Source organism: Cynocephalus volans, chromosome 7, assembly GCF_027409185.1.
Source record: "Cynocephalus volans isolate mCynVol1 chromosome 7, mCynVol1.pri, whole genome shotgun sequence".
Taxonomy (NCBI): domain Eukaryota; kingdom Metazoa; phylum Chordata; class Mammalia; order Dermoptera; family Cynocephalidae; genus Cynocephalus; species Cynocephalus volans.
This window is the reverse complement of record NC_084466.1, coordinates 118,361,380-118,386,487: the sequence shown is the minus strand read 5'-3', so window position 1 is coordinate 118,386,487 and position 25,108 is coordinate 118,361,380. Positions and strand designations below refer to the sequence as shown.

Below are 25,108 nucleotides of genomic sequence, written 5' to 3'. Positions count from 1 at the left end.
TGGAGGTAAAACTTACAAAAGAGGCTCCCTATGAGTGGGTCCCCCTGGAGTTTTTAACTCTCAGACTTGTTCATACTGAGCCTCCAGTAATTCATCACTTACAGTTCAGGCTTTCCTACACTGGCACTGGTTCCCTGGTGGTTTCCACTTGAGAGTCTATTCTGCTAAGCCTTGCCTCTCTGTGTTGGCCTATCTCTCTCATCTCTGGGGCAGCAGTTTGCCCCTTGTATTCACCTCTCTTACGGATCCAAGAAGAGTTGTTGATTTTTTAGTCTGTTCAACTTTTTATTTGTTGTTATGACTGAGTGGTAACTTCCATGCTCCTTCCAAGAAGAACCGGAAACCAGAAGTCTGCATGCTATTTTGAAAATTACATACTTTATTTAAATAAGTAAAAAAAAAAAAAATACCTAGTAAGAAAAAGAACTGGATTTTAATAGGAATGATATAGATCCTTAAACACAGAATACCATGCTTCTTTACAGATTGTCTTGGATAATATCAATAATTTTACGGTAAACTTGATGATAGACATCTAATCCAAACAAAAAGTCTATATGATTGTAGTAAGAAATAGTTTTATGGTAAATGTGGTTTGTGATTTCAGAATTTAAAATTTTAACATCTTCAGGGTCAGCCAACAAGTCACTTCCACCATTCCAAGTTGCAGTTGACACATTCATATTTGTCACATTGTACAATGGAGAAGTTGTCTAGAAATAAATGAGTAAAGATAGTTTTCACAGGAAATGATACATTAGAAGGTTCTATTTACTGCTTTTCTTTTATTTTAATTTATAAATATACAATGTAGTTGATTTTCATGTCCCTTTACTAATTCGTCTTTCCCCCCTCTCTCTCCCACCTCCGTCCATATCAATATCATATCTGTTCACTTGTCTTAACAAGTTCAAGGAATTGTGATTGTTGTGTCTTCTTCCCTGCCGCCCCCCCGTTTGTTTGTATATTTATTTTTATTTATTTATTTTTATCTCCCACAAATAAGTGAGAACCTGTGGTATTTCTCTTTCTGCACCTGACTTATTTCACTTAATATAATTTTTTCTAAGACCATCATGTTGCTGCAAATGGTAGTATTTCATTCTTTTTTATCTGAATGGAAATCATCATGTTGAAGGGACACCTGTACTCCAATGTTTATTGCAGCACTATTTACAATAGCCAAGAGTTGGAACCAGCCCAAATATTACTGATTTTTTAAATGATGAATTTAAATACTGTTTTAAAATTTGAATATAATGGATTCAACTTAATGCATCTGTAGAAGCAAAGAGGATGAAGAACGGGTATTACAAGTTTTACTTAGAAATAAGTCCTATATAAATCAAAACTAGATAGTTGGTTCTAACTCAGAGTATTCAAACATTCCACAGAAGTAATTTAAGTATTATTTATAAAGCATAAAAGTATTTCAATCATGTTTTCTGTGGCTGTATTACTTTTAATATGTTTATCAATAAATTATAAATATTGGCAGTTGAGGTCAACTCTGGTCTCACTGAATTTGATCTTCAAATTTTACTTCAGACTTTTATATGAGCTGAACACATCAGGCCTACAGTTTAGATGAGCTAGAAAAGTATGGCGGAAAAGCATAAATTTAGAAGTCAGACTGAGTTAAGTTCTAATACTTCAAGAATTTTGTCATTAGACAATTTTTACCACATTCTCATTAACTTCTAAGTTTTTCCTAATTATTATATGTGTATGTCTTATCTTCCCAAATGGAATAACTGGTTTTAGGGTTAAGAACAATATTATGCCTTTTACAGATCCTTGCATATTACAATTTTTTTTTTTTTTCATTTTGAGGGCTGTTGAATTATTCTACTGCCTGTCGACTTCTCTAGATTATCCAGAATATTTGTTTTAAAATATGTAGGAAATATGGAAAAGCTGCTTTGGCTGGATGTGACAGTATGGTTGAAACTTAACATGATCTTCATCTGCTGTTCCTTCTCACTCTGTTATTGTACTTTAAGAATTTACAGGTAATTCTCAATCTATAGCAAAATCATCTGAACCAACCAGGAAAGGAGACAGTTTTTAGTTTATAATAATTATGTACCTGATTATAATGAACCAAGTTCAAATAAGGACTGCCCCAGTCAAAAGCTTTCAAATGAGTAGAATTTAAAAGCTGAAAGAAAAACAAAAAAGTAAGACCATATTCATTTGTTCATTACAGCTGCAGCTGATGCAAGTTAGCTATGCTTTGCATATCTGTTCCCTTCAGTACTGGGTCAGCTGGTATTTATGCAGGTGGGTTTCTTTGATTCTCCCTTCCCTTGGATAGGGTGATAAATGGAAGGGATGGAAGGGGGAGGGAGAGGACATAGGGAGGTGGAAACTCAGGGGACTCTAAAGAATATGATTCTACCATCCACATACAAATGCACATCTCACTAAGATCTTTTATTAATAAAAGGGGGTAACATCATGGATGATTGGGGTAACATCAGGCTTCCTCAGAAATCCTCAGCTTCATCAACAGAGGTCAAGAGTGAGTGTCCTGCACTGGGGCCAAGATAGCAGGTCCCTGAACGACCTTACCTCAAACAACAAGGCTCAAGAGTTTTTCCCAGAAGCCATCCCTTGCTTTACTCCTTAACACTCACAGCCTCACCACTACTATCTGCTCTGAGTCTATTAGATCTAATCTGACATGCTCATTTTTTTTCCCCAGTTATGGGGAAGGTCAATCTTTAAGGTTAACCATCTTCCTTAGTGCTACTCTAAACGTTCTATGGCTCCATACATTTTCTATTATCTCTTCCCAACTCTCCTCAGCTTCTAAAATTCTAACACCTGAAATTCTGTTATCAGCCCTATATCTTAAACCTCTTCTCTGAATGGCCCCTTTACCTTGTTGCTCTATTGATAATTTTTCCTGAGAACACTACTTCCACTGCAGTTCTTTCAAGTGGCACTACTTCTCCCATATACCAGCTATCACTGGACCTGGGGGTTGGATTAATCCCCTTTGCCCATTATTCCTTCTTCTAGACAATTTTCACTTTCTCCTCCCTACAACTCCAAGCTCTGAATCTCAAGTCATTCAATTACTTCACCCACTGTCCTTTGCTCTTGCTATCACCTATTAAACTCTAGGTTGTTCTGCCTGTTTAGTTCCTGCTCACTGTTACTCTTTCTAAAACCATTCCTGCCTGTTTTCAGTGATTTAATCCTTCCAGCAACTTAGCCTCTAAGTTTCTTGAACTCTTTTCCTTCAATAATCTTGTCCTCTGCCTTACAGCAGCAATTCACTCTATGATTATATTATAAGCCTTATCATTATCACAATCCCTCCATATTCTATTTTTTATTCATCCCGCTTCTTGAACATTATGTGCTAATTCTCTCTAGTGTATCGACTTCAACAGTCCTTCGACTCTGCCAGGATCTTGAATTTATTCATCCTTCCAACTTTATATTATATCTTAATCTCTAAATGTTCTTTCTTTACCCAGCTGAAATCCCACACTCGATCATTAAAATTATTCACTTACATTTAATCAACACTTCTCCACTTCTATTATATAATCCTGCTTGGTTCCCAAAAACACAACTCCAGAAAAATTTAATTCTCCACCTACTATATTCCTATACTAATGAGATTGAACAAATCTGGAGACAAATTCAAAACTATGCAGACTGAATTCACTTTAAATTTGTTATCCCAAACCTCATGGAGGTCATTAATTTTGCCCAGCAATCATGGCACAATTCCCTAGTCCATTTCCTTTCTCACTTTTATAGGTAATTATATCATACTTTCTTCCCTATCACTGGTCTTACCTTCTCTACCATCCATATTCTCTTTTATTGAAACTTGCTTCCTATTTTAATAAAAAGACCGAAGCAATAAGAAAAGGTCTGAATCCAAGGACTTTCACTACATTGATACACTTACCAGCAAATGAACATATATATTCCTGCCGTTTCTTTATGTGCGTTATCTATGCACCTAGCTAAAGCTTATTTCTTCTTTAGTAGATGCTATCAAGCCTAGCAATCCATTCCTTTCTCTCCAACTTCATAAAATGTCTCCTTTATACTATGCCATTTTTATTAACACAGAAATATGTTGTTAGCTCTCTCTTAAGACAGATGATAGATGGATAGACAAACACATGGAACCTCCATTTCCCACCACAGCTCTTGACCAATATCGTTCCTCTCTTTGCAGCAAGGTTCTACAGAAGAGTTCTCACCATCTCCAATTTCTCTCCCCAATCATTTTTTTTTTGTTATAGTAAAATACATATAAAATAAAATCTACCGTTTCAACCATGCAAAGTATACAATTCAATGACATTTGTTCACAATGTTGTACAACCATCATCCCATCATCTCTTCAGTTCATTCTAATTAGCCTTATGCTCCATCCAGTACTGTGCTAGAGCCAGTTTATATCAGCAAGAGCCCATTACGGGCGTTCCGTCCCAACTCTGAGCACAGTAGCTTCACATCAGAAGGTTGAAATCGGCCATGATGGAAATATTTTCACCATGAAAATCGGCAGATGCTACAATTCAAGACTTCTCTTTCTACCCCCACAAAGACAGCCATTTATTAAACATTTACCAGCAAACACTACTTCCATCCTTCCACCAAAACTAGCCAAGGTTATTTATGAACTTTTAATAAAAACTTTAGTCGATTTTGAGAATTTTTTCCATATTTTCTCTCAGTGTCATTTAACACGGTTGTTCATTACCTCATCCTTGAGATCTTTTCTTCCCTTCGCTTATAGAAAACGATATTTTCTTAATCTTCGTTCATTTACTGCTTTCTTGCTTTCTCTTTCTTTTCTTTCTTTCTTTTTTTTTTTTTTTTTTTTGGCCAATTTAGCTTCTGCTGCCTGACCCCTTAATCTTTTTGTGTCTCAGCACTCAATCCTCGCTCCTGTTCTCTTCTCTATATCAAGTCATTTGTATTCTCTCCCACTGTCTTGGCTTTATGTGCCATTTACATTCAAAATGCGTAACTTCCTTCATAAGCTTCTCTTAAATTCTGACTTCTATTTACAACTGCTTACTCAAATTCATTACTTGGATGTCTAAAAGTTATCATCTCCAGAAGAGAACATTTTACCTTTCCTCCAAACCCACTCCACCATCAAACCTCCCTATCTTCTTTAATGGCAATTTCATTTTTTCATTGCTTAGGTCAAAAACTTTAGAGTCACCTATGACTCTCTTCTTCTCTCTCATCTCTCATAGAATCCATCCTTAAATCTTGTTGGCTGCATGTTCATGATATACATATTTATATTCAGAATCCAACCATTCTTACCACTTCTACTGTCAACACGTCAGTTCAAGCCATCAGCATTTCTTGTTTGGAACTTATTATACATATTTCTACTACCAGAATGTAAGCTTAAAAAAGCAGAGAAGTCTTTTTTTTTTTTTCTTCACTGATGTATGCCATGAGCATAGAACAGTACAGGGCACAAAGTAGGTGCTCAATAAATATTGTTATAATAGATGAATAAATGTTAAATTTGCTTAGATTTTCCTGGCCTAGCCAGCATCAGGGAAAGAAGGATATCATCTCACCTAAAGATAAGTTATAATAAAGGTTTTTAATAATTTATATCAAAACAATTACTTTGTATATTTAAATGTTTTGTAAATGAGAAAGCCTTATCCAATATCTTACTAACTTAGTGTCTAGTGTTTATTCACTTTAAAGAACATTCACAATCATTATCCTATTTAATTCACATAATATTTTTCTTAGTTAGTTTAAAGAATTATTATTAATTTTATTTTTAAAATAGAGGAAACTGATTCAGGAAGGTTAAATGAGCTGTTCAATATCACACTGACAGTAAGGTTCAGAGAGAAGAGTTAACATCTGGTCTTTTGAACTCAAGAAAGTGTTCTTTCTACTATGTTATCCTGGCTTTCAACATTAAGTTACATTCACACTTGATTTTTTCTTTATCAATATCATTCACTGAACAAATATTAGTTGAGTATCTACTACATGCCAAGAACTGCTGGCCTTGGAAATACAAAAGTGAACAAAACTTGCTCATGGTCCCGAAAGAGCTCACAATTTAACATAGGAGAAAGTATAGTCCAGTGAAAGTGTTTTAGACTAGGCATCAGGAGAATTGTATTCTAGTCTTAGTTTTTTCTAAGAAATAGCTTTGAATCTTTGGGCAAGTCAATAGAGGGGCATGGCCTACATGATCCCTTGTGTACTGTTCTAACATTTTCTCATTCGTAAAACATAGATATGTATATTGCTCTGATCATTGTGTAGGTTTAGAGGTTCTAATAGATTATGATATTAATACATTTTATAAATTATAAGGAATCATACAAATATGTAACAATTTTATTTTGTTATTCCAAATATATCATTCTATGGTAATGGCATGATCCCTAGAATGATGAGGTAAACCATCAGTAATGTAAATTATGTTTTATTAAAGTGCATTTTAACAGTTATACCTGACTCCAGTGAAGCATATTTTGAACAGATGTTCCTTCTGGGTTGTGTGAAAAATACACATCCAAACGACTCTGAGGAGTTAAAAACATTTTTATACTTAGTTCAATCACAGAAAGCATAATCTTTGGTATTTATTGAAATAAATTATTCCAAGAAAATTGAAAGTTAATTTTTAATACATAATATTAATAAAAACAAATCAAATTATTAATTAAATACACAAATATATTAAATTGTATAATTCTTACATTAATGTAAAAGCTGTTAATGGATTTCAAAGTTACTTGGTTCATCACATTTCCTCCTGAAAGCAATCAAAATGGATCACACACACATACACACGTTTGCACCTTTTGAAAGCATTAAGGAACTGATAAGATAGAAAGAAATTACCAGAATCAATTGAAGAGAAAAACAAAGAACCCCAAAGACAAGAAAAGCACTGAAACCACTTTGTCCATAAGGTTATTTTTCAATCCCAGAGAACTTGGAGTTTCGTTCTGAGAACTTAGCTAGTTGAGGGAAACAAAATTCAAAGGCAAGAGCCTGCTAAAGTTGAAAGATTTAAAAAAGAAACATTCTCCATGATAAACTGGGATCTCAAATTCTGCAGCGCTCAAGGTAGGCTGAATCAGAAGTACAGCAGCCACCAATGTCAATTTGTAATCTGAGTTTGCATGCCTAGGTAATCCCTGGGAACCTCAATCGGTTAATCAGACATGTGGTGGTACTGACCTCAAAGTGACCTCAGGTGTCTTGAAAAAGCAAACAATATTCATGTATGGAAGAATAAGGCCTGTCTTATTACTCAAATTATTAGTAAGAATAATTTTGCAAAATCAGTAAACCCAACTCAGTCAAAGAAAATCAAGCACATGAGAAGAGCCAGCAAAAATGAAATAAAAATTATAAAACCTCAAAAATATTTTAGAGGCAAACTATAAAACAGTAATGCAGATTTCAGAAACTGGAAGGCAACCACCATAGGATATGAACCTTGAGAGAAGAAAAGCACAAGAAGTAAACCTTACGATAATCCCAACTTACATCCTGAGGGCATTTTCACAATAGTGCAGGGAAATAGAACCAAGCAGAAGGTGGCAGTTTTGATGGGAAGAAGCATAAATAAAATAATAAAAATGTATTAGTCATGGAATGAGACAAGAAAACATAACCAACAATAAAGATATAAAATAGTCAACAAAAGCACATTCAGAGATGATACAGGTGTTGGAGAAAGCAAAGGCTTTAAAATAAGTATAATATGTCAAATAAAATATTTTTAAAAGTTTAAAATGGTCAAAAAGATTGAGTATTTCAACAGAGAATTAAAATTTATTTTTATAGTCAAATGGACATTCTAGAAATGAAAAATACAATATTTGAAATTAAAACTTTTAAAGCCAAATAAACTTAGAAAGACAGCATTAGTGAACTCAAATGCAAGCCCATACAAAATATTCAATCTTAAGCACACACAAAAAATAACAAAATGGAGCAAAGAAAGATATTGTGCTCCGTCAGATGGCTCAATGTTTATGCAACTGGAGATGTGAAATGAGAGAAGAGAAATAATTGACGGACTAATGGCTGAGAATTTTACAAATTTTATGAAAGAAGTTCAGTGAACCTCACACAGCATACAAACATTTACTCCTGGATACATCATAGTCAGACGGCTAAAAATCAAAGATAGAGAAAAAAAAATCTTAAAACAGAGAAAAAAGATACATCAAGAGACATTACCTTCAGGGTAATAACAATAAAACTTATGGCTGATCTCTCATTGAAACTGTGGAAGCTACAGTTTATGTGAATTATGTGTTTAAAGGACTGATAGAAAAAAAATTAAGACTCCTAGTTAAGAACACTAAAGTAAGCAAAATCCTTCAAAACTGACAGCAACATAGATGAGTTCTGGTTTCTGGTCCAGGACAGAAGGAGCTTGGAAGTTCCTTCTACCCTAACAACAAGTAAAAATCTAAACAGCCTGAAAATCAATAGCTCTTCTTAGATCCATCAGAGAATTAAGGTCACAGGGCAAATGACTGCCCCCAAAATGGAAAGACAGGCAGGTGAATACAATGAATCAAAACTTACTGAAGCAAAGATCCACAAGCATAAACCTCAGTGGGAACCAGTAAGGGGGTAGGAAAACTTAAATTGTAATTGATGAATTGCTAGAGATTCAGTGGAAAAGTCTGAGAGTTAGGAACTTCAGAAGGGCCCAGTCATGGTCGAATGTTCCCATGCTTTTGTGAGTTATACCTCTGGGAGCTCTACCAGCTTCTCAGAATGAATATCATAGAAAAATCCCTTCATGTTTCTAGCAGGGTGAGGAGAAAAATAACCATTTGGAAATACACCAAAGTATATTCTGATTTTTTGTAACAAGGCCCACACTCGAAAGAAACTATTTTTACCAGAGCCTAACCTATTGGGGTTTCATTAGAACCTAATCAACCTGGGGAAAGAAAATACCTAATTCTAGCCACTTTTAGACATCTTTTCCCACCTAAGGTGCCGTGGGGGACTGAGAAGCACTTGTGAAGTCTAGAAGCGTAGGCTTACTAAAATACTGAAATCTAATCATGGGATTACAGAATGCTTCCCCTCCCCAGACATCTTACCACCACATTACTAAAAGACTATTTACCACAGTTCTTTTATCTAGTAGAACATGACTGGCCTTTAGCAAAAAGTTAAAAGGCATACTAAAAGGCAAAAAACACAGTTTGAAGAGAAAGAGTAAGCATCAGAACCAGAGTTGGATATGACAGGAATTTTAGAATTATCAGATCAGGAATTTAAAATGATTATGATTAATATGCTGAGGAAGGCCTCTCATGGAAAAAGGAGACAATATGCAAGAACAGAGGTAATGTAAGCATAGAAATGGAAAGTCTAAGAAAAAATGAAAAAGAAATGCTAGAGATCAAACAGAAATTAAGAACACCTATGAAGGACTCAATAATAGACTGAAAACTGCTGAGGAAAGAAAAACCACTCAGCTTGAAGACTGCCAAGAGAAACTTCAAAAACTGAAAAAGCAAAGAGAAAAAAAAATGGAAATAAAAACCAGAATAGAATATCCAAGGACTGTGGCATGTATATGTGTAACGTATATATAATGGGACTACCAGGAGAAGAAAGAGAAAAAGAAACACAAGAAATATTTGAAACAATAATGACTGCAAATTTCCCCCAAATTATATTAGACACCAAACAAGATGTCTAAGAAGCTCAAAGAACAACAAGCAGGATAAATGCAAAAAACTACCCCATGTGTATTATTTTCAAACTACAGAAAAATCAAAGATTATAAATCTGAAAGATTAAAATCCTGAAAGAATCAAGAGGATAAACACCTTACCTGCAGAGAAGCAAAAATAAGTTCCATCTACCTTATCCTCAGAAATCATACAAGAAAGAAAAGAGTGGGCTGAAATATTTAGTGTTGAGCAAAAAAATACACCAACCCAGAATTTTGTATCCTGTGACATCATCTTTCAAAAGTGAAAGAGAAATAAAGTTCTCAGACAAAAAATTTTTGCCAGTAAACCTGCCTTGAAAAAATGTTAAAAGTTCTTCAGAGAAAAAATTGATGTAGGTCAGAAATCCAGATCTACATAAAGAAAGAAAGAGCATTAGAGAAGGAATAAATAAGTTAAAACCTTTTATTTTTCTTATTCTTAATTGATCAAACAGATAACAGTTTGTTCAAAATAATAGCAACAGTATATTTGATAATTATAGCTAATGTATAAGGGAAATAAATGACAGATATGATACAAAGAATTATGAGAGAGGTATTAGGAATGCTTTCTTATTATAAGATACTTGTACTACCTGTGAAACAGTATAGTGTTATCAGAAAGTTGATTTAGATTAGCTGTAAATTTATATTGCAAACTCTTGAGCCACTAAAAAAGTCTTCTAAAAAATACAACTGATGTGCTAAGAATGGAGAAAAAATTGAATCATACAAAATGCTAAACAAAACAAAACAAACCTCACAAGGGCAGAAAAGAGTGGAAGGCAACAATAAGAACAAAGAACAAGAGCAATGAACAGAAAACAAAATGGATATTATAGATATTAACCAACTATGCCAAAAAATCACTTCAAATGTTGTTAGTATAAATACACCAAACAAAAAACAGATTGTCAGAATGTCTACAAGAAATTCACTTTAAATATGAAGACACACAAAGATTAAAAGTAAAGGGATGAATAAAGTTATGCCATGCTAACACTATTCAAAATGAAGTGGGAATAACTATATTAACTTCAAACAGCAGATTTCAAAATAAGGAAAATTCTCAAAGATAAAGAGAGGCTTTTACACAATGATAAAGGAGTCAGTTCCCCAGGAGACATAACAACACTTAATGTGTATGCACCTAACAACAAAAATGTCAAAATATGTGAGGAAAAAAACTAATAGAACTGCAATGAGACATAGATAAATTCACTATTATAATTGGAGGCTTCAACACTCCTGTATCATAAATGGACAGATACAGGAGGTAGAATATTGGTAAGAACTTAGTTACATGCAACAGCACCATCAATCAATTGGATATAATGGACATACATACACTACTTCTTCTAACAATAGTCTCATACACGTTCTTCTCAAGCTCACACAGAACACTCACCAAGACAGAACACATTCTGGGCCATAAGACACACTTTAACAAATTTAAGAGAATATAAACCATGCAAAGTATGCTCTCAAATGACAATGGAATTAAACTGGAAATTGATAACAGAAAGAAAGCTGAAAAATTCCAAAATACTTGAAGATTTAAAGACACTACTAAATAACACATGGGTGAGAGAATTCTCAAGAGAAATTTTAGAAATATTTTGAACTAAATAAAAATAAAATTACAACTTATCAAAATTGTGGATGGAGCAAAAAGCAGTGCCTAGAGAAAAGTTAAATTTAAAATGAAATCAATAACCCACTGGCTGGGCTAACTATGAAAAAAGGAGAGAAGACTCAAATTACTAATACCAGAAATAAAACAAGAGACATCACTACAGATCCAATAGATATTAGAAGTATAATAAAATAATATTATGAACAACTATATGCCCACAAATTGGATAACTTAGATGAAATAGACCAATTCATTGAAAAGCACAATATGCCAAAACTCATACGAGAAGAAATAGACAATCTGAATAGGTATATATTTATCAAATCTTCCAAAACAGAAAGCACCAGGCCCAGATGGGTTTGCTGGTGAATTCTAAAAAACATTTAAGGAAGAAATTATACCAATATTCTACCATCTCTTTCAGAAGATAGAAGCAAAGGGAACACTTCATAACCCATTCAGTGGGGTCAGCATCACCCTAATACCAAAAACAGAAAGAAAAAAAATACAAGAAAATAAAACTACAGACAAATATTTCTCAAGAACATAGATGCAAAAGTTCTCAACAAAATATCATCAAATCATATCCAATAATGTACAAAAATAGTGATGCACCATGACCAAGTGGGTTTTATTCTAGGTACACAAGGCCGACTCAAGATTCAAAAACCACTTGATGTAATCCATCATTATCACTAGGCAAAGGAAGAAAAACCACATGATGATATCAATAGATGCAGAAAAAGCATTTGACAAGATCCAACATTAACTCATGAGAAAAATTCTCAGCAAACTAAGAATAGAAAAAACTTTCTTAACTTGGTAAAGAACATCAATGAAAAAATGTGCAGATAACATATTTAATGGTGAGAATCTAGAAGCCTGAAACTAGAAGCTTCCCTGCTAAGATCAGAAACAATGTAAGGATGTCCTCCCTCACCACTGCTTTTCAACATCATACTGGAAGTCCTAGATAATGGTATAAGATAAGATAAAGAAATAAAAGGTATACAGATCTGGAAGGAAGAAATAAATCTCTCTTTGTTTGCAAGATGACGTGATTGTCTATGTAAAAATCCAAAAGAATTGATACAAATACTCCTGGAACTAATAAGCAACTACAGTGAAGTTACAGTATAGAAGGTTAAAGGGTACTTTCAAACGTTCGTGGAAAAATAGAACTAAAAGATAATATAAATCTTCCCATGAACTTTTTGAAGTACCCTCATATACAAAAGTCATTCACTTTCTTATTTACTAGCAATAAACAAGTGAATTTTGAAACTGAAAACACATTACCATTTACATTAACACCTCCTAAAATGAAATACTTATGTGTAAATCTAACAAAGTATGTACAGGATGTGTATGAGAAAAACTACAAAACTCTGATAAAAGATATCAAAAGAAGACTAAATAAATGTAGAGATATTCCATGTTTATGAACAGAAAGACTCAATGTTGTCAAGATGTCAGTTCTTCCCACCTTGATCTATAGATTTAATGCAATCCCAGGCAAAATCCCAGCAAATTATTTTGTGAATATTGACAAGCTGATTCTAAAGTCTATATTCAGAGATAATAGACACAGAATAGCCACCACAACATTGAAGAAGAACAAAATCAGAGGACTGGCACTACATGACTTTAATACTCACTGTAAAGCTACAGTAATTAAGAAAGTATAGTGCTGGTGAAATAATAGAAAAATAGATAAATGGAACAGAATAGGGAGCCCAGAAATAGACCCACACAAATATAGTCAACTAATCTTTGACAAAGGAACAAAAGCAATAAAATGAAGCGAAGACAACAAATGGTACTGTGAAAACTAGACATCACATGCAAAAAAATGAATCCAGATACAGACCTTAAACACTTCACAAAAATTAACTCAAAATGGACAGGCCTAAAGGTAAAACTCAAAACTATAAAATTCCAAGAGGAAAACATAGCAGCAAATTTAGTTGACCTTGGGTATGGTGATGACTTTTTAGATACAACACCAAAGGCATGACCCATTAAAGAAAAAATTTGATAACCCTGCACTTCATTAAAATTAAAAACTTCTGCTGTTTGAAATACACTTTCAAGAGAATGAAGAGACAAGCCACAAAATACTTGCAAAAGACGAATCTGATAATAAACTGTTATCCAAAATATTCAAAGAATTCTTAAAATTCAACAATAATAAAATTTAAAAAAACAATTTACAAATGAGCAAAAGGTCTGAACGTATACCTCATAAATACAGAAATGGTAAACAAGCAATAAATAGATGATCACCATATTTTATTAGAGAATTAAAAATTAAAACAACAAATGAGATGCCACTGCACACCTATTAAAATGGCCAAAATTTAAACCCTGACAACACCAAATACTGAAGATGATGGAGAGCAACAGGATTTCTCATTCATTGCTAATGGGGATGCGAAATGGTATAGCCACTTTGGAAGACGGTTTGGTAGTTTCTTACAAAACTAAACACACTCTTACCATACGATCCAGCAATCCCACTCTTTGGTATTTACCGAATGAGTTGGAAATTTATGTTCACACAAAAACCGTCACTCTTCACACAAATGTTGACAGCAGTTTTATTCATAATTGCCAAAACTTGGAAGCAAACAAGATATCTTTCGGTAGGCAAATGGATAAATAAATAGCAGTACATCCATTGAATGGAACATCATTCAGCACTAAAAAGAAATGAGCTATCAGCTATGAAAAAAACATGGAGCTATACTAAAGGCCTATTACTAAGTGAAAGAAGCCAATCTGAAAAAGGTATCTACTGATTTCAACTATATGACATTCTGGAAAAGGCAAAAATAGGGAGATGGTAAAAATATCAGTGGTTTCCAGAGATTAGAGGGGAGGAATGGATGAATAGGCAGAGCACAGATGATTTTTAAGGCAGTGAAAATACTCTAATAGAGGACGCATGTCATGTAAACTGTGAACTTTGGGTTTTGATTATACGTCAGTGTAGGATCATGAGGTGTAACAAACCTAACAATCTGGTGTGGAATGTTGATAGTGTGGGGGGCTGCGGGCGGGGGGTAGGGAACTTATGGGAACTCTACTTTTCAGCCAATTTTGCTATGATACAAAAACTGCTTTAAAAATAAAGATTTGTTGTTGCTGTTTAAATGAAGGCAAAATAAAAACTTTTCCAAATATAAATGATTGGAAAATGTATTGTCAGAAGACAGGTCTTTTAAGTAATTATAAAGAAAATTTTCGAGGTTGAAAGAAATTATTACAACGGAGAGTACAGAGATCAGTAAGGAGTGAACAGCACCTTAACAGGTAAACATACAGCTAAACATAAAAGACTATTGATTTTTAAATCATTAATGTTAATAATGTTTTGTAAATCTATGACATACATAGGATAAAAATAAATGACAATGATAGCAAAATGTATAAGAGGTAAAAAATGTATAAAACAGGTGGAAAGTTTCTGCATTATTTTAGATGTGGATATAAACACTAATTTAATGTAGATAAAACACATTTCGTAATTTACAAGATATTAATAAAGAATATTTCTTAAAGCAATAACAAAAAAATAAAAGGGATGATAAATTGGAATATTAAAAAGTATTTCAGTAACATACAAGAAGTCAAGAAATGTGTAATAAAAGAACACCAAATGTGACAAATGAAAAGCATATAGCAAGATATAAGCCATAAATATAATCTTATCAGTCATTATATAAACATGCATTCACTAAATATTCTAATTCAAAGGCAAAGATTGTCAGAATGGATTTAAAAATACTATGAAGACTATGTCTGAAGATATAAACCACAAGCTTTAAAATAACTCTGAGGAACAGCAACAAAAACCATAAAAATTAATCCATTAGATTGAAGAAAGAAATTAAAACCACAAATAAAAATTAAAATAAGTAAAATTTAAACACCCATGAACGTATATAGATTAGTCACAATTAGAGAGAGAGTGATTGAGACCAGAAGAAATTATTCAGATAATGAACTCCACTCAATAGCAAGAAAACAAATAACCCAATTAAAACTGGGAAACATTTCTCGAAGAAAATACTGAACAGACATTTCTCAAAAAAACACATACAAATGGCCAACAGGTATATGAAAAAATGCCCAACATCACTAGTCATCAGAGAATTTCAAATTAAAACCACAATGAGATGCAGGCTCATCAGTTGTAACAAATGTAATAATTTGTTTACATTTGTTCACACCTTTTACAATGGCCATTATCAAAGTTAAAAGATAAGTGTTGGTGAGGATGTAGAGAAAAGGGAACCCTTACACACTGTCGGTGGGAATGTGAATTAGTACTGCCATTATGGAAAACAGCATGGAGCTTCCTGAAAAAAATAAAAATATAACTACCATATGAACTAGCATTCTCACTAATGGGTATATATCTCCAAAGGAAATAAAAAGAGTATGTTGAAGAGATATCTGCACTCCAGTATTCATTACAGCATTATTCACAATAGCCAAGATATAAAATCAATCTGTCTCCGTAGATGGTTGAATGAATAAAGAAAATGTTGTGTGTGTATGTGTGTGTGCGTACACACACGTGAGGGGACTTCAAAAAGTCCGTGGGAAATGGAAGCAAAAGGTAAAAATTAAAAATATATAAACTTTATTTCTCAGCATAACCTCCATCAAGTTCAAGACACTTTTGTAAGCGATGATATCTGCCATTCAGTCCATTCCTAAATGTGAAGGTCCTGAAAATTTAACCATGTCAATGCAGTCTTTTTTACATTATTAACTGTAGAAAAATGGGTGCTCTTTAAAGATTAGGAAAATAAAAAGAAATCAGAAGGAGCCAAATCAGGATTGTAAGGTGGATGTCTAAACATTTCCCATCAAAACTCTCACAAAATTGCCCTTGTTTGATAAGAGGAACGAACAGGAACATTGTTGTGGTGGAGAAAGACTCTCTGGTAAAGCTTTCCTGTGCATTTTTCTGCTAAAGTTTTGGCTGACTTTCTGAGAACACTCTAATAATAAGCAAACATTATCATTCTTTTGGCCCTCCAGAAAGTCAACAAGAGAAATACCTTGAATGTCCCCCAAAACTGTTGCCGTGACCTTTGCTCTTGACTGGTCTGCTTTTGGAACCACTTCCACCCCTTGGTATCCATGACATTGATTGTGTTTGCACTGATGTAAAGTCATGTCATCTCCTATTACAAGTCTTCAAAGAAATGCTTCAGGATCTTGATCTCACTTGTTCAAAATTCTCATTGCAAAACTCTGCTCTTGTGTGCAGATAATCTGGGCTCAACAGTTTTTGTGCCCAGTTTACTCAACTGTAATTTTTCAGGCAGAATTGTGTAAGCTGAGCCAATTGAGATGTCTATTGTAATGGCTATTGTTTCTGCTGTTAATTTTTGGTCCTCTTCATTTAGAGTATGAACAAGAGTAATTTTTTCTCTCAAATTGATATGGATGGTCTGCTGCTGCAGGATTCATCTTCAACATCATCCTGTCCCTTCTTAAAACAAGTTATCCATTTATAAACTGCTGGTTTCTTTGGGGAATTGTCCCCATATAAACTGTTTGTAAAGTATCAATGATTTCACTCAAACTCCACCATAAATTTGATGTTTGTTTTTGCTTCAATTTTAGCAGAATTCATGTTGCTCTGGTAGGGACTCTTTTCTCATTGATGTCTTATCCTTCTTAGTGCCTCAAACTAGATCCTGTTCAGACATGTTATAGCAAGTTTGTATGAGTTTATTTTGGTGTAAAAAAATTTGCAACTCATGCATTGTTTTTCCATAATATGCATAATAATTTTATTTTTTCCATAAAATTTTCAGTTTCAATGAACTTTTTGAAGACCCTGTGTGAGAGCATATACACATATACATATATATATACATAAAGTGGATAATGGAATATTATTCAGCCCTACCATTTGTGATGGCATGAAGGAACCTGGAAGACATTATGCTATAAGCAAAATGAGTCAAGCAGAGAAAGAAAAATACTGTATGGTATCACTTATATGTGGAATCTAAAAACAGAACATAGATGCAAACTCATAGAAACAGATAATAATGGTGGTTGCCAGGGGCTGGGGGTGAGAGAAATGGGAAGATGTTGGTCAAAGGGTACAAACTTTCAGTTATATGATGAATCAATTTTGAGGATCTAATGTTCAGCATGGTGACTATAGTTAATATACTGTATTGTATACTTGAAATTTGCTAAGGGAGTAGATCATAAGGTTCTCACAGAAAAAGGTAACTGTGAAGTGATATATGTGTTATTTAATTTGATTGTGATAATCATTTCACAATACATGTGTATATCAAATTATCACATTGTACATTTCAAGTATACATAATTTTATTTGTCAAGTGTACCTCAATAAAGCTGATAAAAAAGAATTTTTTTTTTTAAAAGAGAATTTCTTTTGTTTCCATTGCAATCCAAGATGCTAGGAACTGGCAAGAGTAAAGTTCTGACAGAACAATTTAAAATTACCTGTACAGACTTTATAACAGAAACATTCTACAATTTAAACTCTTAAGTATTCATTGCACCTTCTAATTGTAATTCTTCTATGCGCTTGAAATAAGCTCCAATATAACATGTAGTTTCCTGGATGGTACATTCTAGATATTCCTTCCATCACAGGTTACTACCATTTTCCCTAATGTGGGTCAGAGGCTTATACAACCCCAAGAACATTGTCCTATTCATCTTTCTGGAGGAAGAAGGTCATACGTGGCTTTCATAAACATCCATTATGTCTATCCGTGAGTAATCTGAGATGTTTACTAGAGTTTCCACTTCAGCTTAATTAGAAAGGTAAGAATGAATCCATTCCCTCAGGGGGACCCAAGTCATAACCACGCACCCTCGATAGCTGCACTCAGATATCTCAGGCTCATTCTTCTTTATAAGCATTAGCATTTCTTTTTGTAAAGCATCATCAAAGAATCATAGCAATCGGACAAAGTCAAAATTCTGGATTGTTTGATGATACATTTTCCAAGTTATATTGGTGAGAGTTTTTACCATCTTTTTGCATCATGGCTTGTTTTCAGTTCTCCTTGGTTGATTTCCCGTACTTGAATGACATTGGTCTGATTCCACTCATAGCCTTTTTACAAGCTACAAGATTCTTTTTTGCTTCTTCATACTGGCTCCAGGAAAGAAATTCCAAGCCAGACCTTACATTCCCTACAGATCTTGAGTGGCTAAAGAGGACCTATTCAAGCTGAACTATTCTATCACTCTTACTGTTTCCAAATACTCTATGTGGAAAGTTTTCCACCTCCCACTTTTTACAGTCCCAGATAGCTTAGGACATAGCCATAATACAACGGATGACACTTTTATCTTTTGTCTCAGAAGGGACATCCACAAATTTGAAGGCTACAAAGCCAGAGTATAAGCTTTTTCTAATAACTAACAGTAAAAGAGTTCTCGGAGACACCACAGTATAATTACAAAAAATATAGCATTGGTCAAATACACTACACAAAATATAGAATGAATGGATAAAGCAAGTAATAATAAAGATTATATTTATAATTTTTCCAGGTACATAACATCAGATGAGAAGAAGAACACGAGAAAGAGGGGATATGAAAGTAGTCCTTCTTGTCTTCTATGTCAGAAAATACATTGGTCTTATCTGTATGGGCAAAAAAGTCAAGAAATGAGTTCACATCTTTTGTTATGAAACTTTTTTTTTCATATTTATGTAATTGTCTATATAGCCCCCTGAGAATGGGGTAAAACCTTCCTGAGGTTGAATAAAATCAACACATTCTTGTGGCATGAAAATGTATTTGAGAATTAAGAGAATACCTCTATTTATTTGAATGTATACGGTGGTTTTTATTGAGAAGTTCTTAAAAGGTCCAAGTACAAGAATCTACCACTAGTCAAAATGCCAAAATTGCTTCTGCCAAATCTGGATTTTTAATTTAATGTGATGAAAAAGTCTTAGAATGAATGCTGACATCTTCAAGAGAACTTATATGCAATCAATTCAAAGGGTCTTGGTAATAGTAGCTTTGGCACCACAACAGTTTCCCATTGCAGGAGTACTGGATGAGTGCTAGAAGCTTAAAAATAATTAGCAAGCACTAATTCGAATTATGAAAGGATCAAAAAAAAAAAAAAAGAGAGAGAGAGTGTTAGGAGCTAGGGTATAAGATGAGAAGTTATAGGAAACAAGTGAATAAAACAGGACCAAATCTCAGGAAGTCTCAGGAAACTAATACCCAGTAGCAATAGCTAATTATCCATCACAGCAGCTGCCCTCTAGTCTTTACAGAGACCAAGACAAATATAGAAGCAAAATAATCCCAGTATGTTAATGCAAATTAGTTGCACAATGTTGCTGTACTATAAAATCAGATGGGCTAAGAATCGAACTAGTAGTATATGGGAATGAATCACAAAATGACACACAAGGCATAACATAAGCAATATTAAGAGCTTCTGTACAAAGATTAGCAAAAAATACATTTCAAATACAACTTGATCTCACCATATTTAAGTTCTTCTGGTCATATCCAAACATCATAAACAAGATATCAAGGCAAATCTGATTAAAAATTGGTAGCGGACACAGCTTTGAACCAATAAATTTGCTAAATGAGGTTTTAGATAAGAAGTCTTTGTTGTCAGTAAAAACCTGTAAAATAAATTTACTTTAGCCACATTTAGAAGACTAAAATAGTCAAGAAATGATATGGTGAGTTTCACTGTATACAACGAAAGGAATTATCTCACAGTAGTTTAAAAATTTTTAATTAATGAAAAAACTTAGAAGCAGGACGTAGAGATAGTTTCACTACTGGATTTCTTCTCACAATGAGGTATCTGAAAGTGTAATAAGTAAAATTCTATTCCTTTGTAGAAACAAAGGAAGGAATCCAGTGTAAATGGCACAAAAAATCTCAATTCATACACATGGCTATACAATCATAGTTAAGATCTCTTATCTTGAAAGCACAGAATCATTGTTACTTTGGGTTATGAACTACACAAAAGGAAGAACATACCTTGATAACTGACTTCAACTTGTATGCCATTTTAATTAAAGGGCTTTTTGAGTATTTAATGGAAAAAACTGGTGCTAAGGCAAAAAATATCTTTATTCTTTCAGCTATCTTTGGTATTGTGGAAAATGTTATGAAAGCTAAAAGAAAATAAGATAAATTAGTAAACTATTCTTAAGTAATTACAAGCATGTAAGAAATGACACCACAGAGAATAAGAGTAAGTTCAAAATTAGTCTCTGAATATTTGCCATCTTATCAGCCTGTCTACTTACACATCTCTATTTTGATTGGCTATTTCCTTATTTTTTTTGGCTGGGATTTGAGAAGTCAAATAACCAAAGAATTATATATCATCTTAAGAGTCAATAAGCTCTGGCACATCACCCAGATTTTTTTCCTTATTGCTAAGTTGTCAGGCATTCAAGGTTTGAGATCACTGAAAAGCTGATAAGTATTTGTACTCAAAGTCACATACATGATTAATAAATGCCAGAGAAAAGTTTTTGGAAAATAGGATTAGATTGTCATTCAACACGCTTTCTATAGAAGGAAGTGGATTATTATTATAAGAAAATGATACTATTCAGCCTAGAAAAGGCTTATTTAATATTAGCTTCTATTACAAAATGTCATTTTCTGCCTCCTAAGTAGAAAGAATAAGAGTGAAGAAGTTTATATTACCATGCAAGAGAATTATGTTAGGACTCAGGAAATTTATTCCTGAAAGAAAAGTTGTTATGCGTTAGATAGAGGCATTAGAATTCTGATTAGATAAAAGTGCCTTTCTAGTAATCTTTAAGTATAGGATGACTTCCCTCATTTTTGCAAATTTTTAAAGTTTGATCTGTCCTTAATGAAAAAACATAACTAGGCTGTTGAAGTCTTTCTCATTCATAAAACACTATGCTTTTAAAAAGAAAAAATAATGTGAAAGTTCTATTTGTGAAACAAATGATAATTATGATCTCTCTTTGATCTTAGACAACATGGATTTGAAATGAGCAAAACCACAAACAACCTTGTATTTACAATCAATTGTTTGTGACTAGAGAAGACTCAATATGGAATCAAAGCAGCACATAAGCTTCCAGGGCATGCTGCTATACTGTATTTGTCTCGCAGCTTTGTTTTCTTTCTCTTATAGGTCTAAAAGCTTATGTACAACCTTAAAAAGTATACCTACAAAAAAAAGTATATCTACAAACTTAAAAAAGTAATTAAGAGATGTTAGCAGCAATCTTTGTTGACATACCAATAGTAGTACCCTGTGAATGGCCTACATAAAATATTTCCTCTTGTCCAGTTTGCTTCACGATGAAATCAATAGATGCTGGAAGGTCATATTTAGCCATCTCATCAAAACTACAAAAGTAAAGGAAAATAAAAATAGTACTTTTTGCTACTTGTAATTATTAACATTTGAAGATAATGAATAGGTAAATTGAATAAAGCCAATTTTAAACCCTTTTTGGGCATTATCAAGAAGTTATGTGGTATAATGTACCTATGGAATAGAGACCTGTGTGGAGAACTCCAAGTCAATAAAATAAAATAACAAGAAATCAGTCTTATAAAGAGGATATTTTTATATTTTAAGAAAAAATATTTAATACACTTATAAAATTAAATGAATAGTTGCTTCATTTTATTTGTACCTGAAAGCCCAGTATTCTTTGGAATTTGTTTCTAGGTACAAGTGTTTCCTGGACCAGGTATTTCCTCTGCTGTTTCCCATCCACACATCATAACCAGCATCTGCCAAAATGAAGCCCAGGCTGTTGTTGGGAAGGTTGGAAATCCAGCTGCTGGCAGATGAAAGCAAACCATGTTGCAAATATACAACAAGCCTCTGTGCTGGAAAAAAAAAACACACAGAAAATTTCTTTTCAAATTTTTTAGTATCTATATGAAAATCTTTTACTTGAAATTCAAACTTTTAGTACATGGCATGGCAGCTGTAAGATTTTTTAAATTGTTTGTATAAATTGGGTAAGTTACTATGTTTGATCCCACTGTATGTAACAGCTATTTAATATAGTTCACTAATGGACTTCTTTCAAATAACCAACTGGGCAATTAGGTCATGTTCCACTTAATTATATAAATTTTAGGGATAGAGAATAATCAAAGATCTAATAGTAATTTGGGCTCTCATACATATTTTAAATAAAAAACTACCTATGATATTTTATATGATTTTTCCCACTTTTACAGTTCATAAAATAATTTTATAATCACATTTTCACAGGTGTATACTCAATATTAGTGTTATTATCATTACAGCCACTGTTTTGGTCACCCGAGTTCCCAGATCCCTAATCTGTACTTCCAAGTTTTTTAGAAGTGACACCTTTTGAATAATGTAATTGTGGCTCCATGGGAGCCCCCACATGGGGAGAAGAGGGAGACAAACCCGCACTTTGACTAAGTGACATGAAGGTACAAAAGGCTGACTCCCTTGCTTCAAGGTTAGACCAGCTCTGGTGTACATCATGTTCTATATCACCCCACGGCACCAGGCTGAAGTTTGACTTCAACTAAGACCACATTTTTGCGTAACTCCTTCCTCTGTTCTCTTCTTATTCTCCCACCACTTTTTTCCTGAGATTCCTTCAATAACTTATGTATATCCAAGTCCCTGTCACAGGCTCTAGGGAACTTGACCTAAAGAGCTGCTACCAAAAGTGATCAAGGAAGCAGACACTTAAGGATGGATTATATAGTTGGAATATGTGCTGGCTGGCTGGCAATGAGGATCACATCACTGGTTGTGGGTGGAGTATTGAACAAACCTTGCATGTTGCAGCACTCCAATGGCTAACATATTCATCTATAGTTAACCTGAATGTGATCCAGGAAAGGGATGACTGGCTTTTACAGTATCTCTGGCAGTTGGGAAGTACAGGGAATATAATTATGAGGTCTGTGGAACTGGTTGGCTGTTGTTAAGTGCCAACAATATTTTGAAGAGTGAAAGTAATAGGCTGAGGGCAATCAATCACCAGTTCAAAGTTAAGTGTGAAAGTTATAAGTCCTCCTTGGCAGTATCTAACCACCCCCATCTCCTGGAGACAGAGGGCAAACTGAGTTGAAACTCTTGATCAGGACCTAATTGTAAGAATAGTAGAACTTTAGGACGACTGAATTCTCAGCACTGGGTGGAACTCATGCCCTTTTCAGGAGCCTCATTATGAAGACGTAGAACCCTAAGAGTTGAGATGAGGATATCTGGGTAGAAGAACTTCAGAAACTTGAATCCCAGATTTTCCTGAACTCACTGGGCCTACAGAAGTGACCAATTCCTCTTTGTTACAGGGTAATCTCCCCTCCCCCCCAACTCAGATATCTTTTGGGACAAGGCTTCCTCTCCTCAAGACTCACCCTAATCCTTCCTGGACTCTCAATCAGAAACTGTGGTTCAGTTCTAGCATGGCTTGACTGAAGAAGTGGTGGGCCTGCTGATGGACAGGAATTATGCACTAAAGAATTTGCAAAGTCTGGCTAATATGTAAAAGCAGGAACTGGAGAGTATACTTGGGATGGATCCTAAGGATGCTGGACTGAAGGGAGACATATGTGAGGGTACCTTAAATAGTTTGTAAAAAGATTCGTATTATCTTTTAATTCTATTTTTCCATGAACTTTTTGAAATATACTCTCTCTTATCCATATATCATAAGGGAAAGTTTGCTTGCATGAGAACACTCTCAACATGTGTGAGCAAGAGGAACAACTTGTGCTTCACCACACTTTAAAACCACTTTATGAACAGGAAGCCAGCGGAGAATCAGATCCTTTTCTTGAGGCATGTGGGCAGATACAAGAGAAGTTAACTGTTCATTTAACCTTAAGATCGTTTTCTTGTTCTAAGTTCACAAGAAGAAATGAAAAAGTTAAGAACTTCAGGCCTCAGATAGTCAACAATCTATCTTCAATTGAATATTACCTGAATTGTTATTATTGTCTGTTTTTCCATAAGGAATTCTATAAAGGTCAAGGACATAACCATCTTTGGTTACAATATTATACTCTTCATCAGGGTAGCCCCAATAGGAAATAATTTCACTCTGGATAAAGAAAAAGCAAAACTTTTAGCATAAAATTGTTAACAGATTAAGTTGAATAGTTTGCTACTTCTAACCCATAATGAATCTTGGCATTCTCTCTCAACCTCAGGCCTATCTATTATTATTTTCACTAATTCACTGATTTATTCAGGTTAATAAATATTTATTGAACACCTAATATGCATCAGTTTTATATGCTAGAGATTCAAGAATAAATAAAACAAAAAAATTTTTTAAAAAAACAACACTGCTCTCAAAGAGATATCTCAAGAACTAATCCTCTATTTTTCTCTTTTCTAACTACTAGTCATATATAATTACAACTTACAATATTCATATTTACTTCAGGGTTCACAGATTTTTTATTTTGAAAGATACCATGAGTAGTTCTAAGAAGTAGGATGAAATGCATCACTGTGAAAAGGCACCACATTTGGGACCTGCATATAAAAGGGAGATGTTTATACTATTAAAATTGCAGCAAATAACATCATTTATAAAATTGTAGCAAATAATTCTGTGAAACAGAGAATATTACTATTTTAAGATGAGAAAATTGAGACTCTGAAGAATTAAATATCTTGGCTAAAGATACACAGTGTTTAATTGG

At 33.7% G+C, this 25,108-nt stretch overlaps 1 protein-coding gene across 2 annotated transcripts; it reads right to left on the bottom strand.

The window, feature by feature from the left end:
- Positions 1-479: 479 nt before the first annotated feature.
- LIPJ (lipase family member J) lies at positions 480-24,931 on the bottom strand. 2 transcript variants are annotated; one of them, XM_063103254.1, is made up of 9 exons: positions 24,827-24,931; positions 24,378-24,498; positions 22,087-22,285; positions 21,684-21,793; positions 20,432-20,568; positions 19,915-20,061; positions 6,492-6,563; positions 2,090-2,161; positions 480-713 (listed from the first exon to the last, which is right to left on the bottom strand). In XM_063103254.1, exons 1-9 carry the CDS (start codon positions 24,929-24,931, stop codon positions 480-482), a joined length of 1,197 nt encoding a protein of 398 aa, XP_062959324.1. The 2 variants fall into 2 exon arrangements, with proteins under 2 accessions (XP_062959324.1, XP_062959325.1); XM_063103255.1 differs by lacking the exon at positions 19,915-20,061.
- Positions 24,932-25,108: the final 177 nt, after the last annotated feature.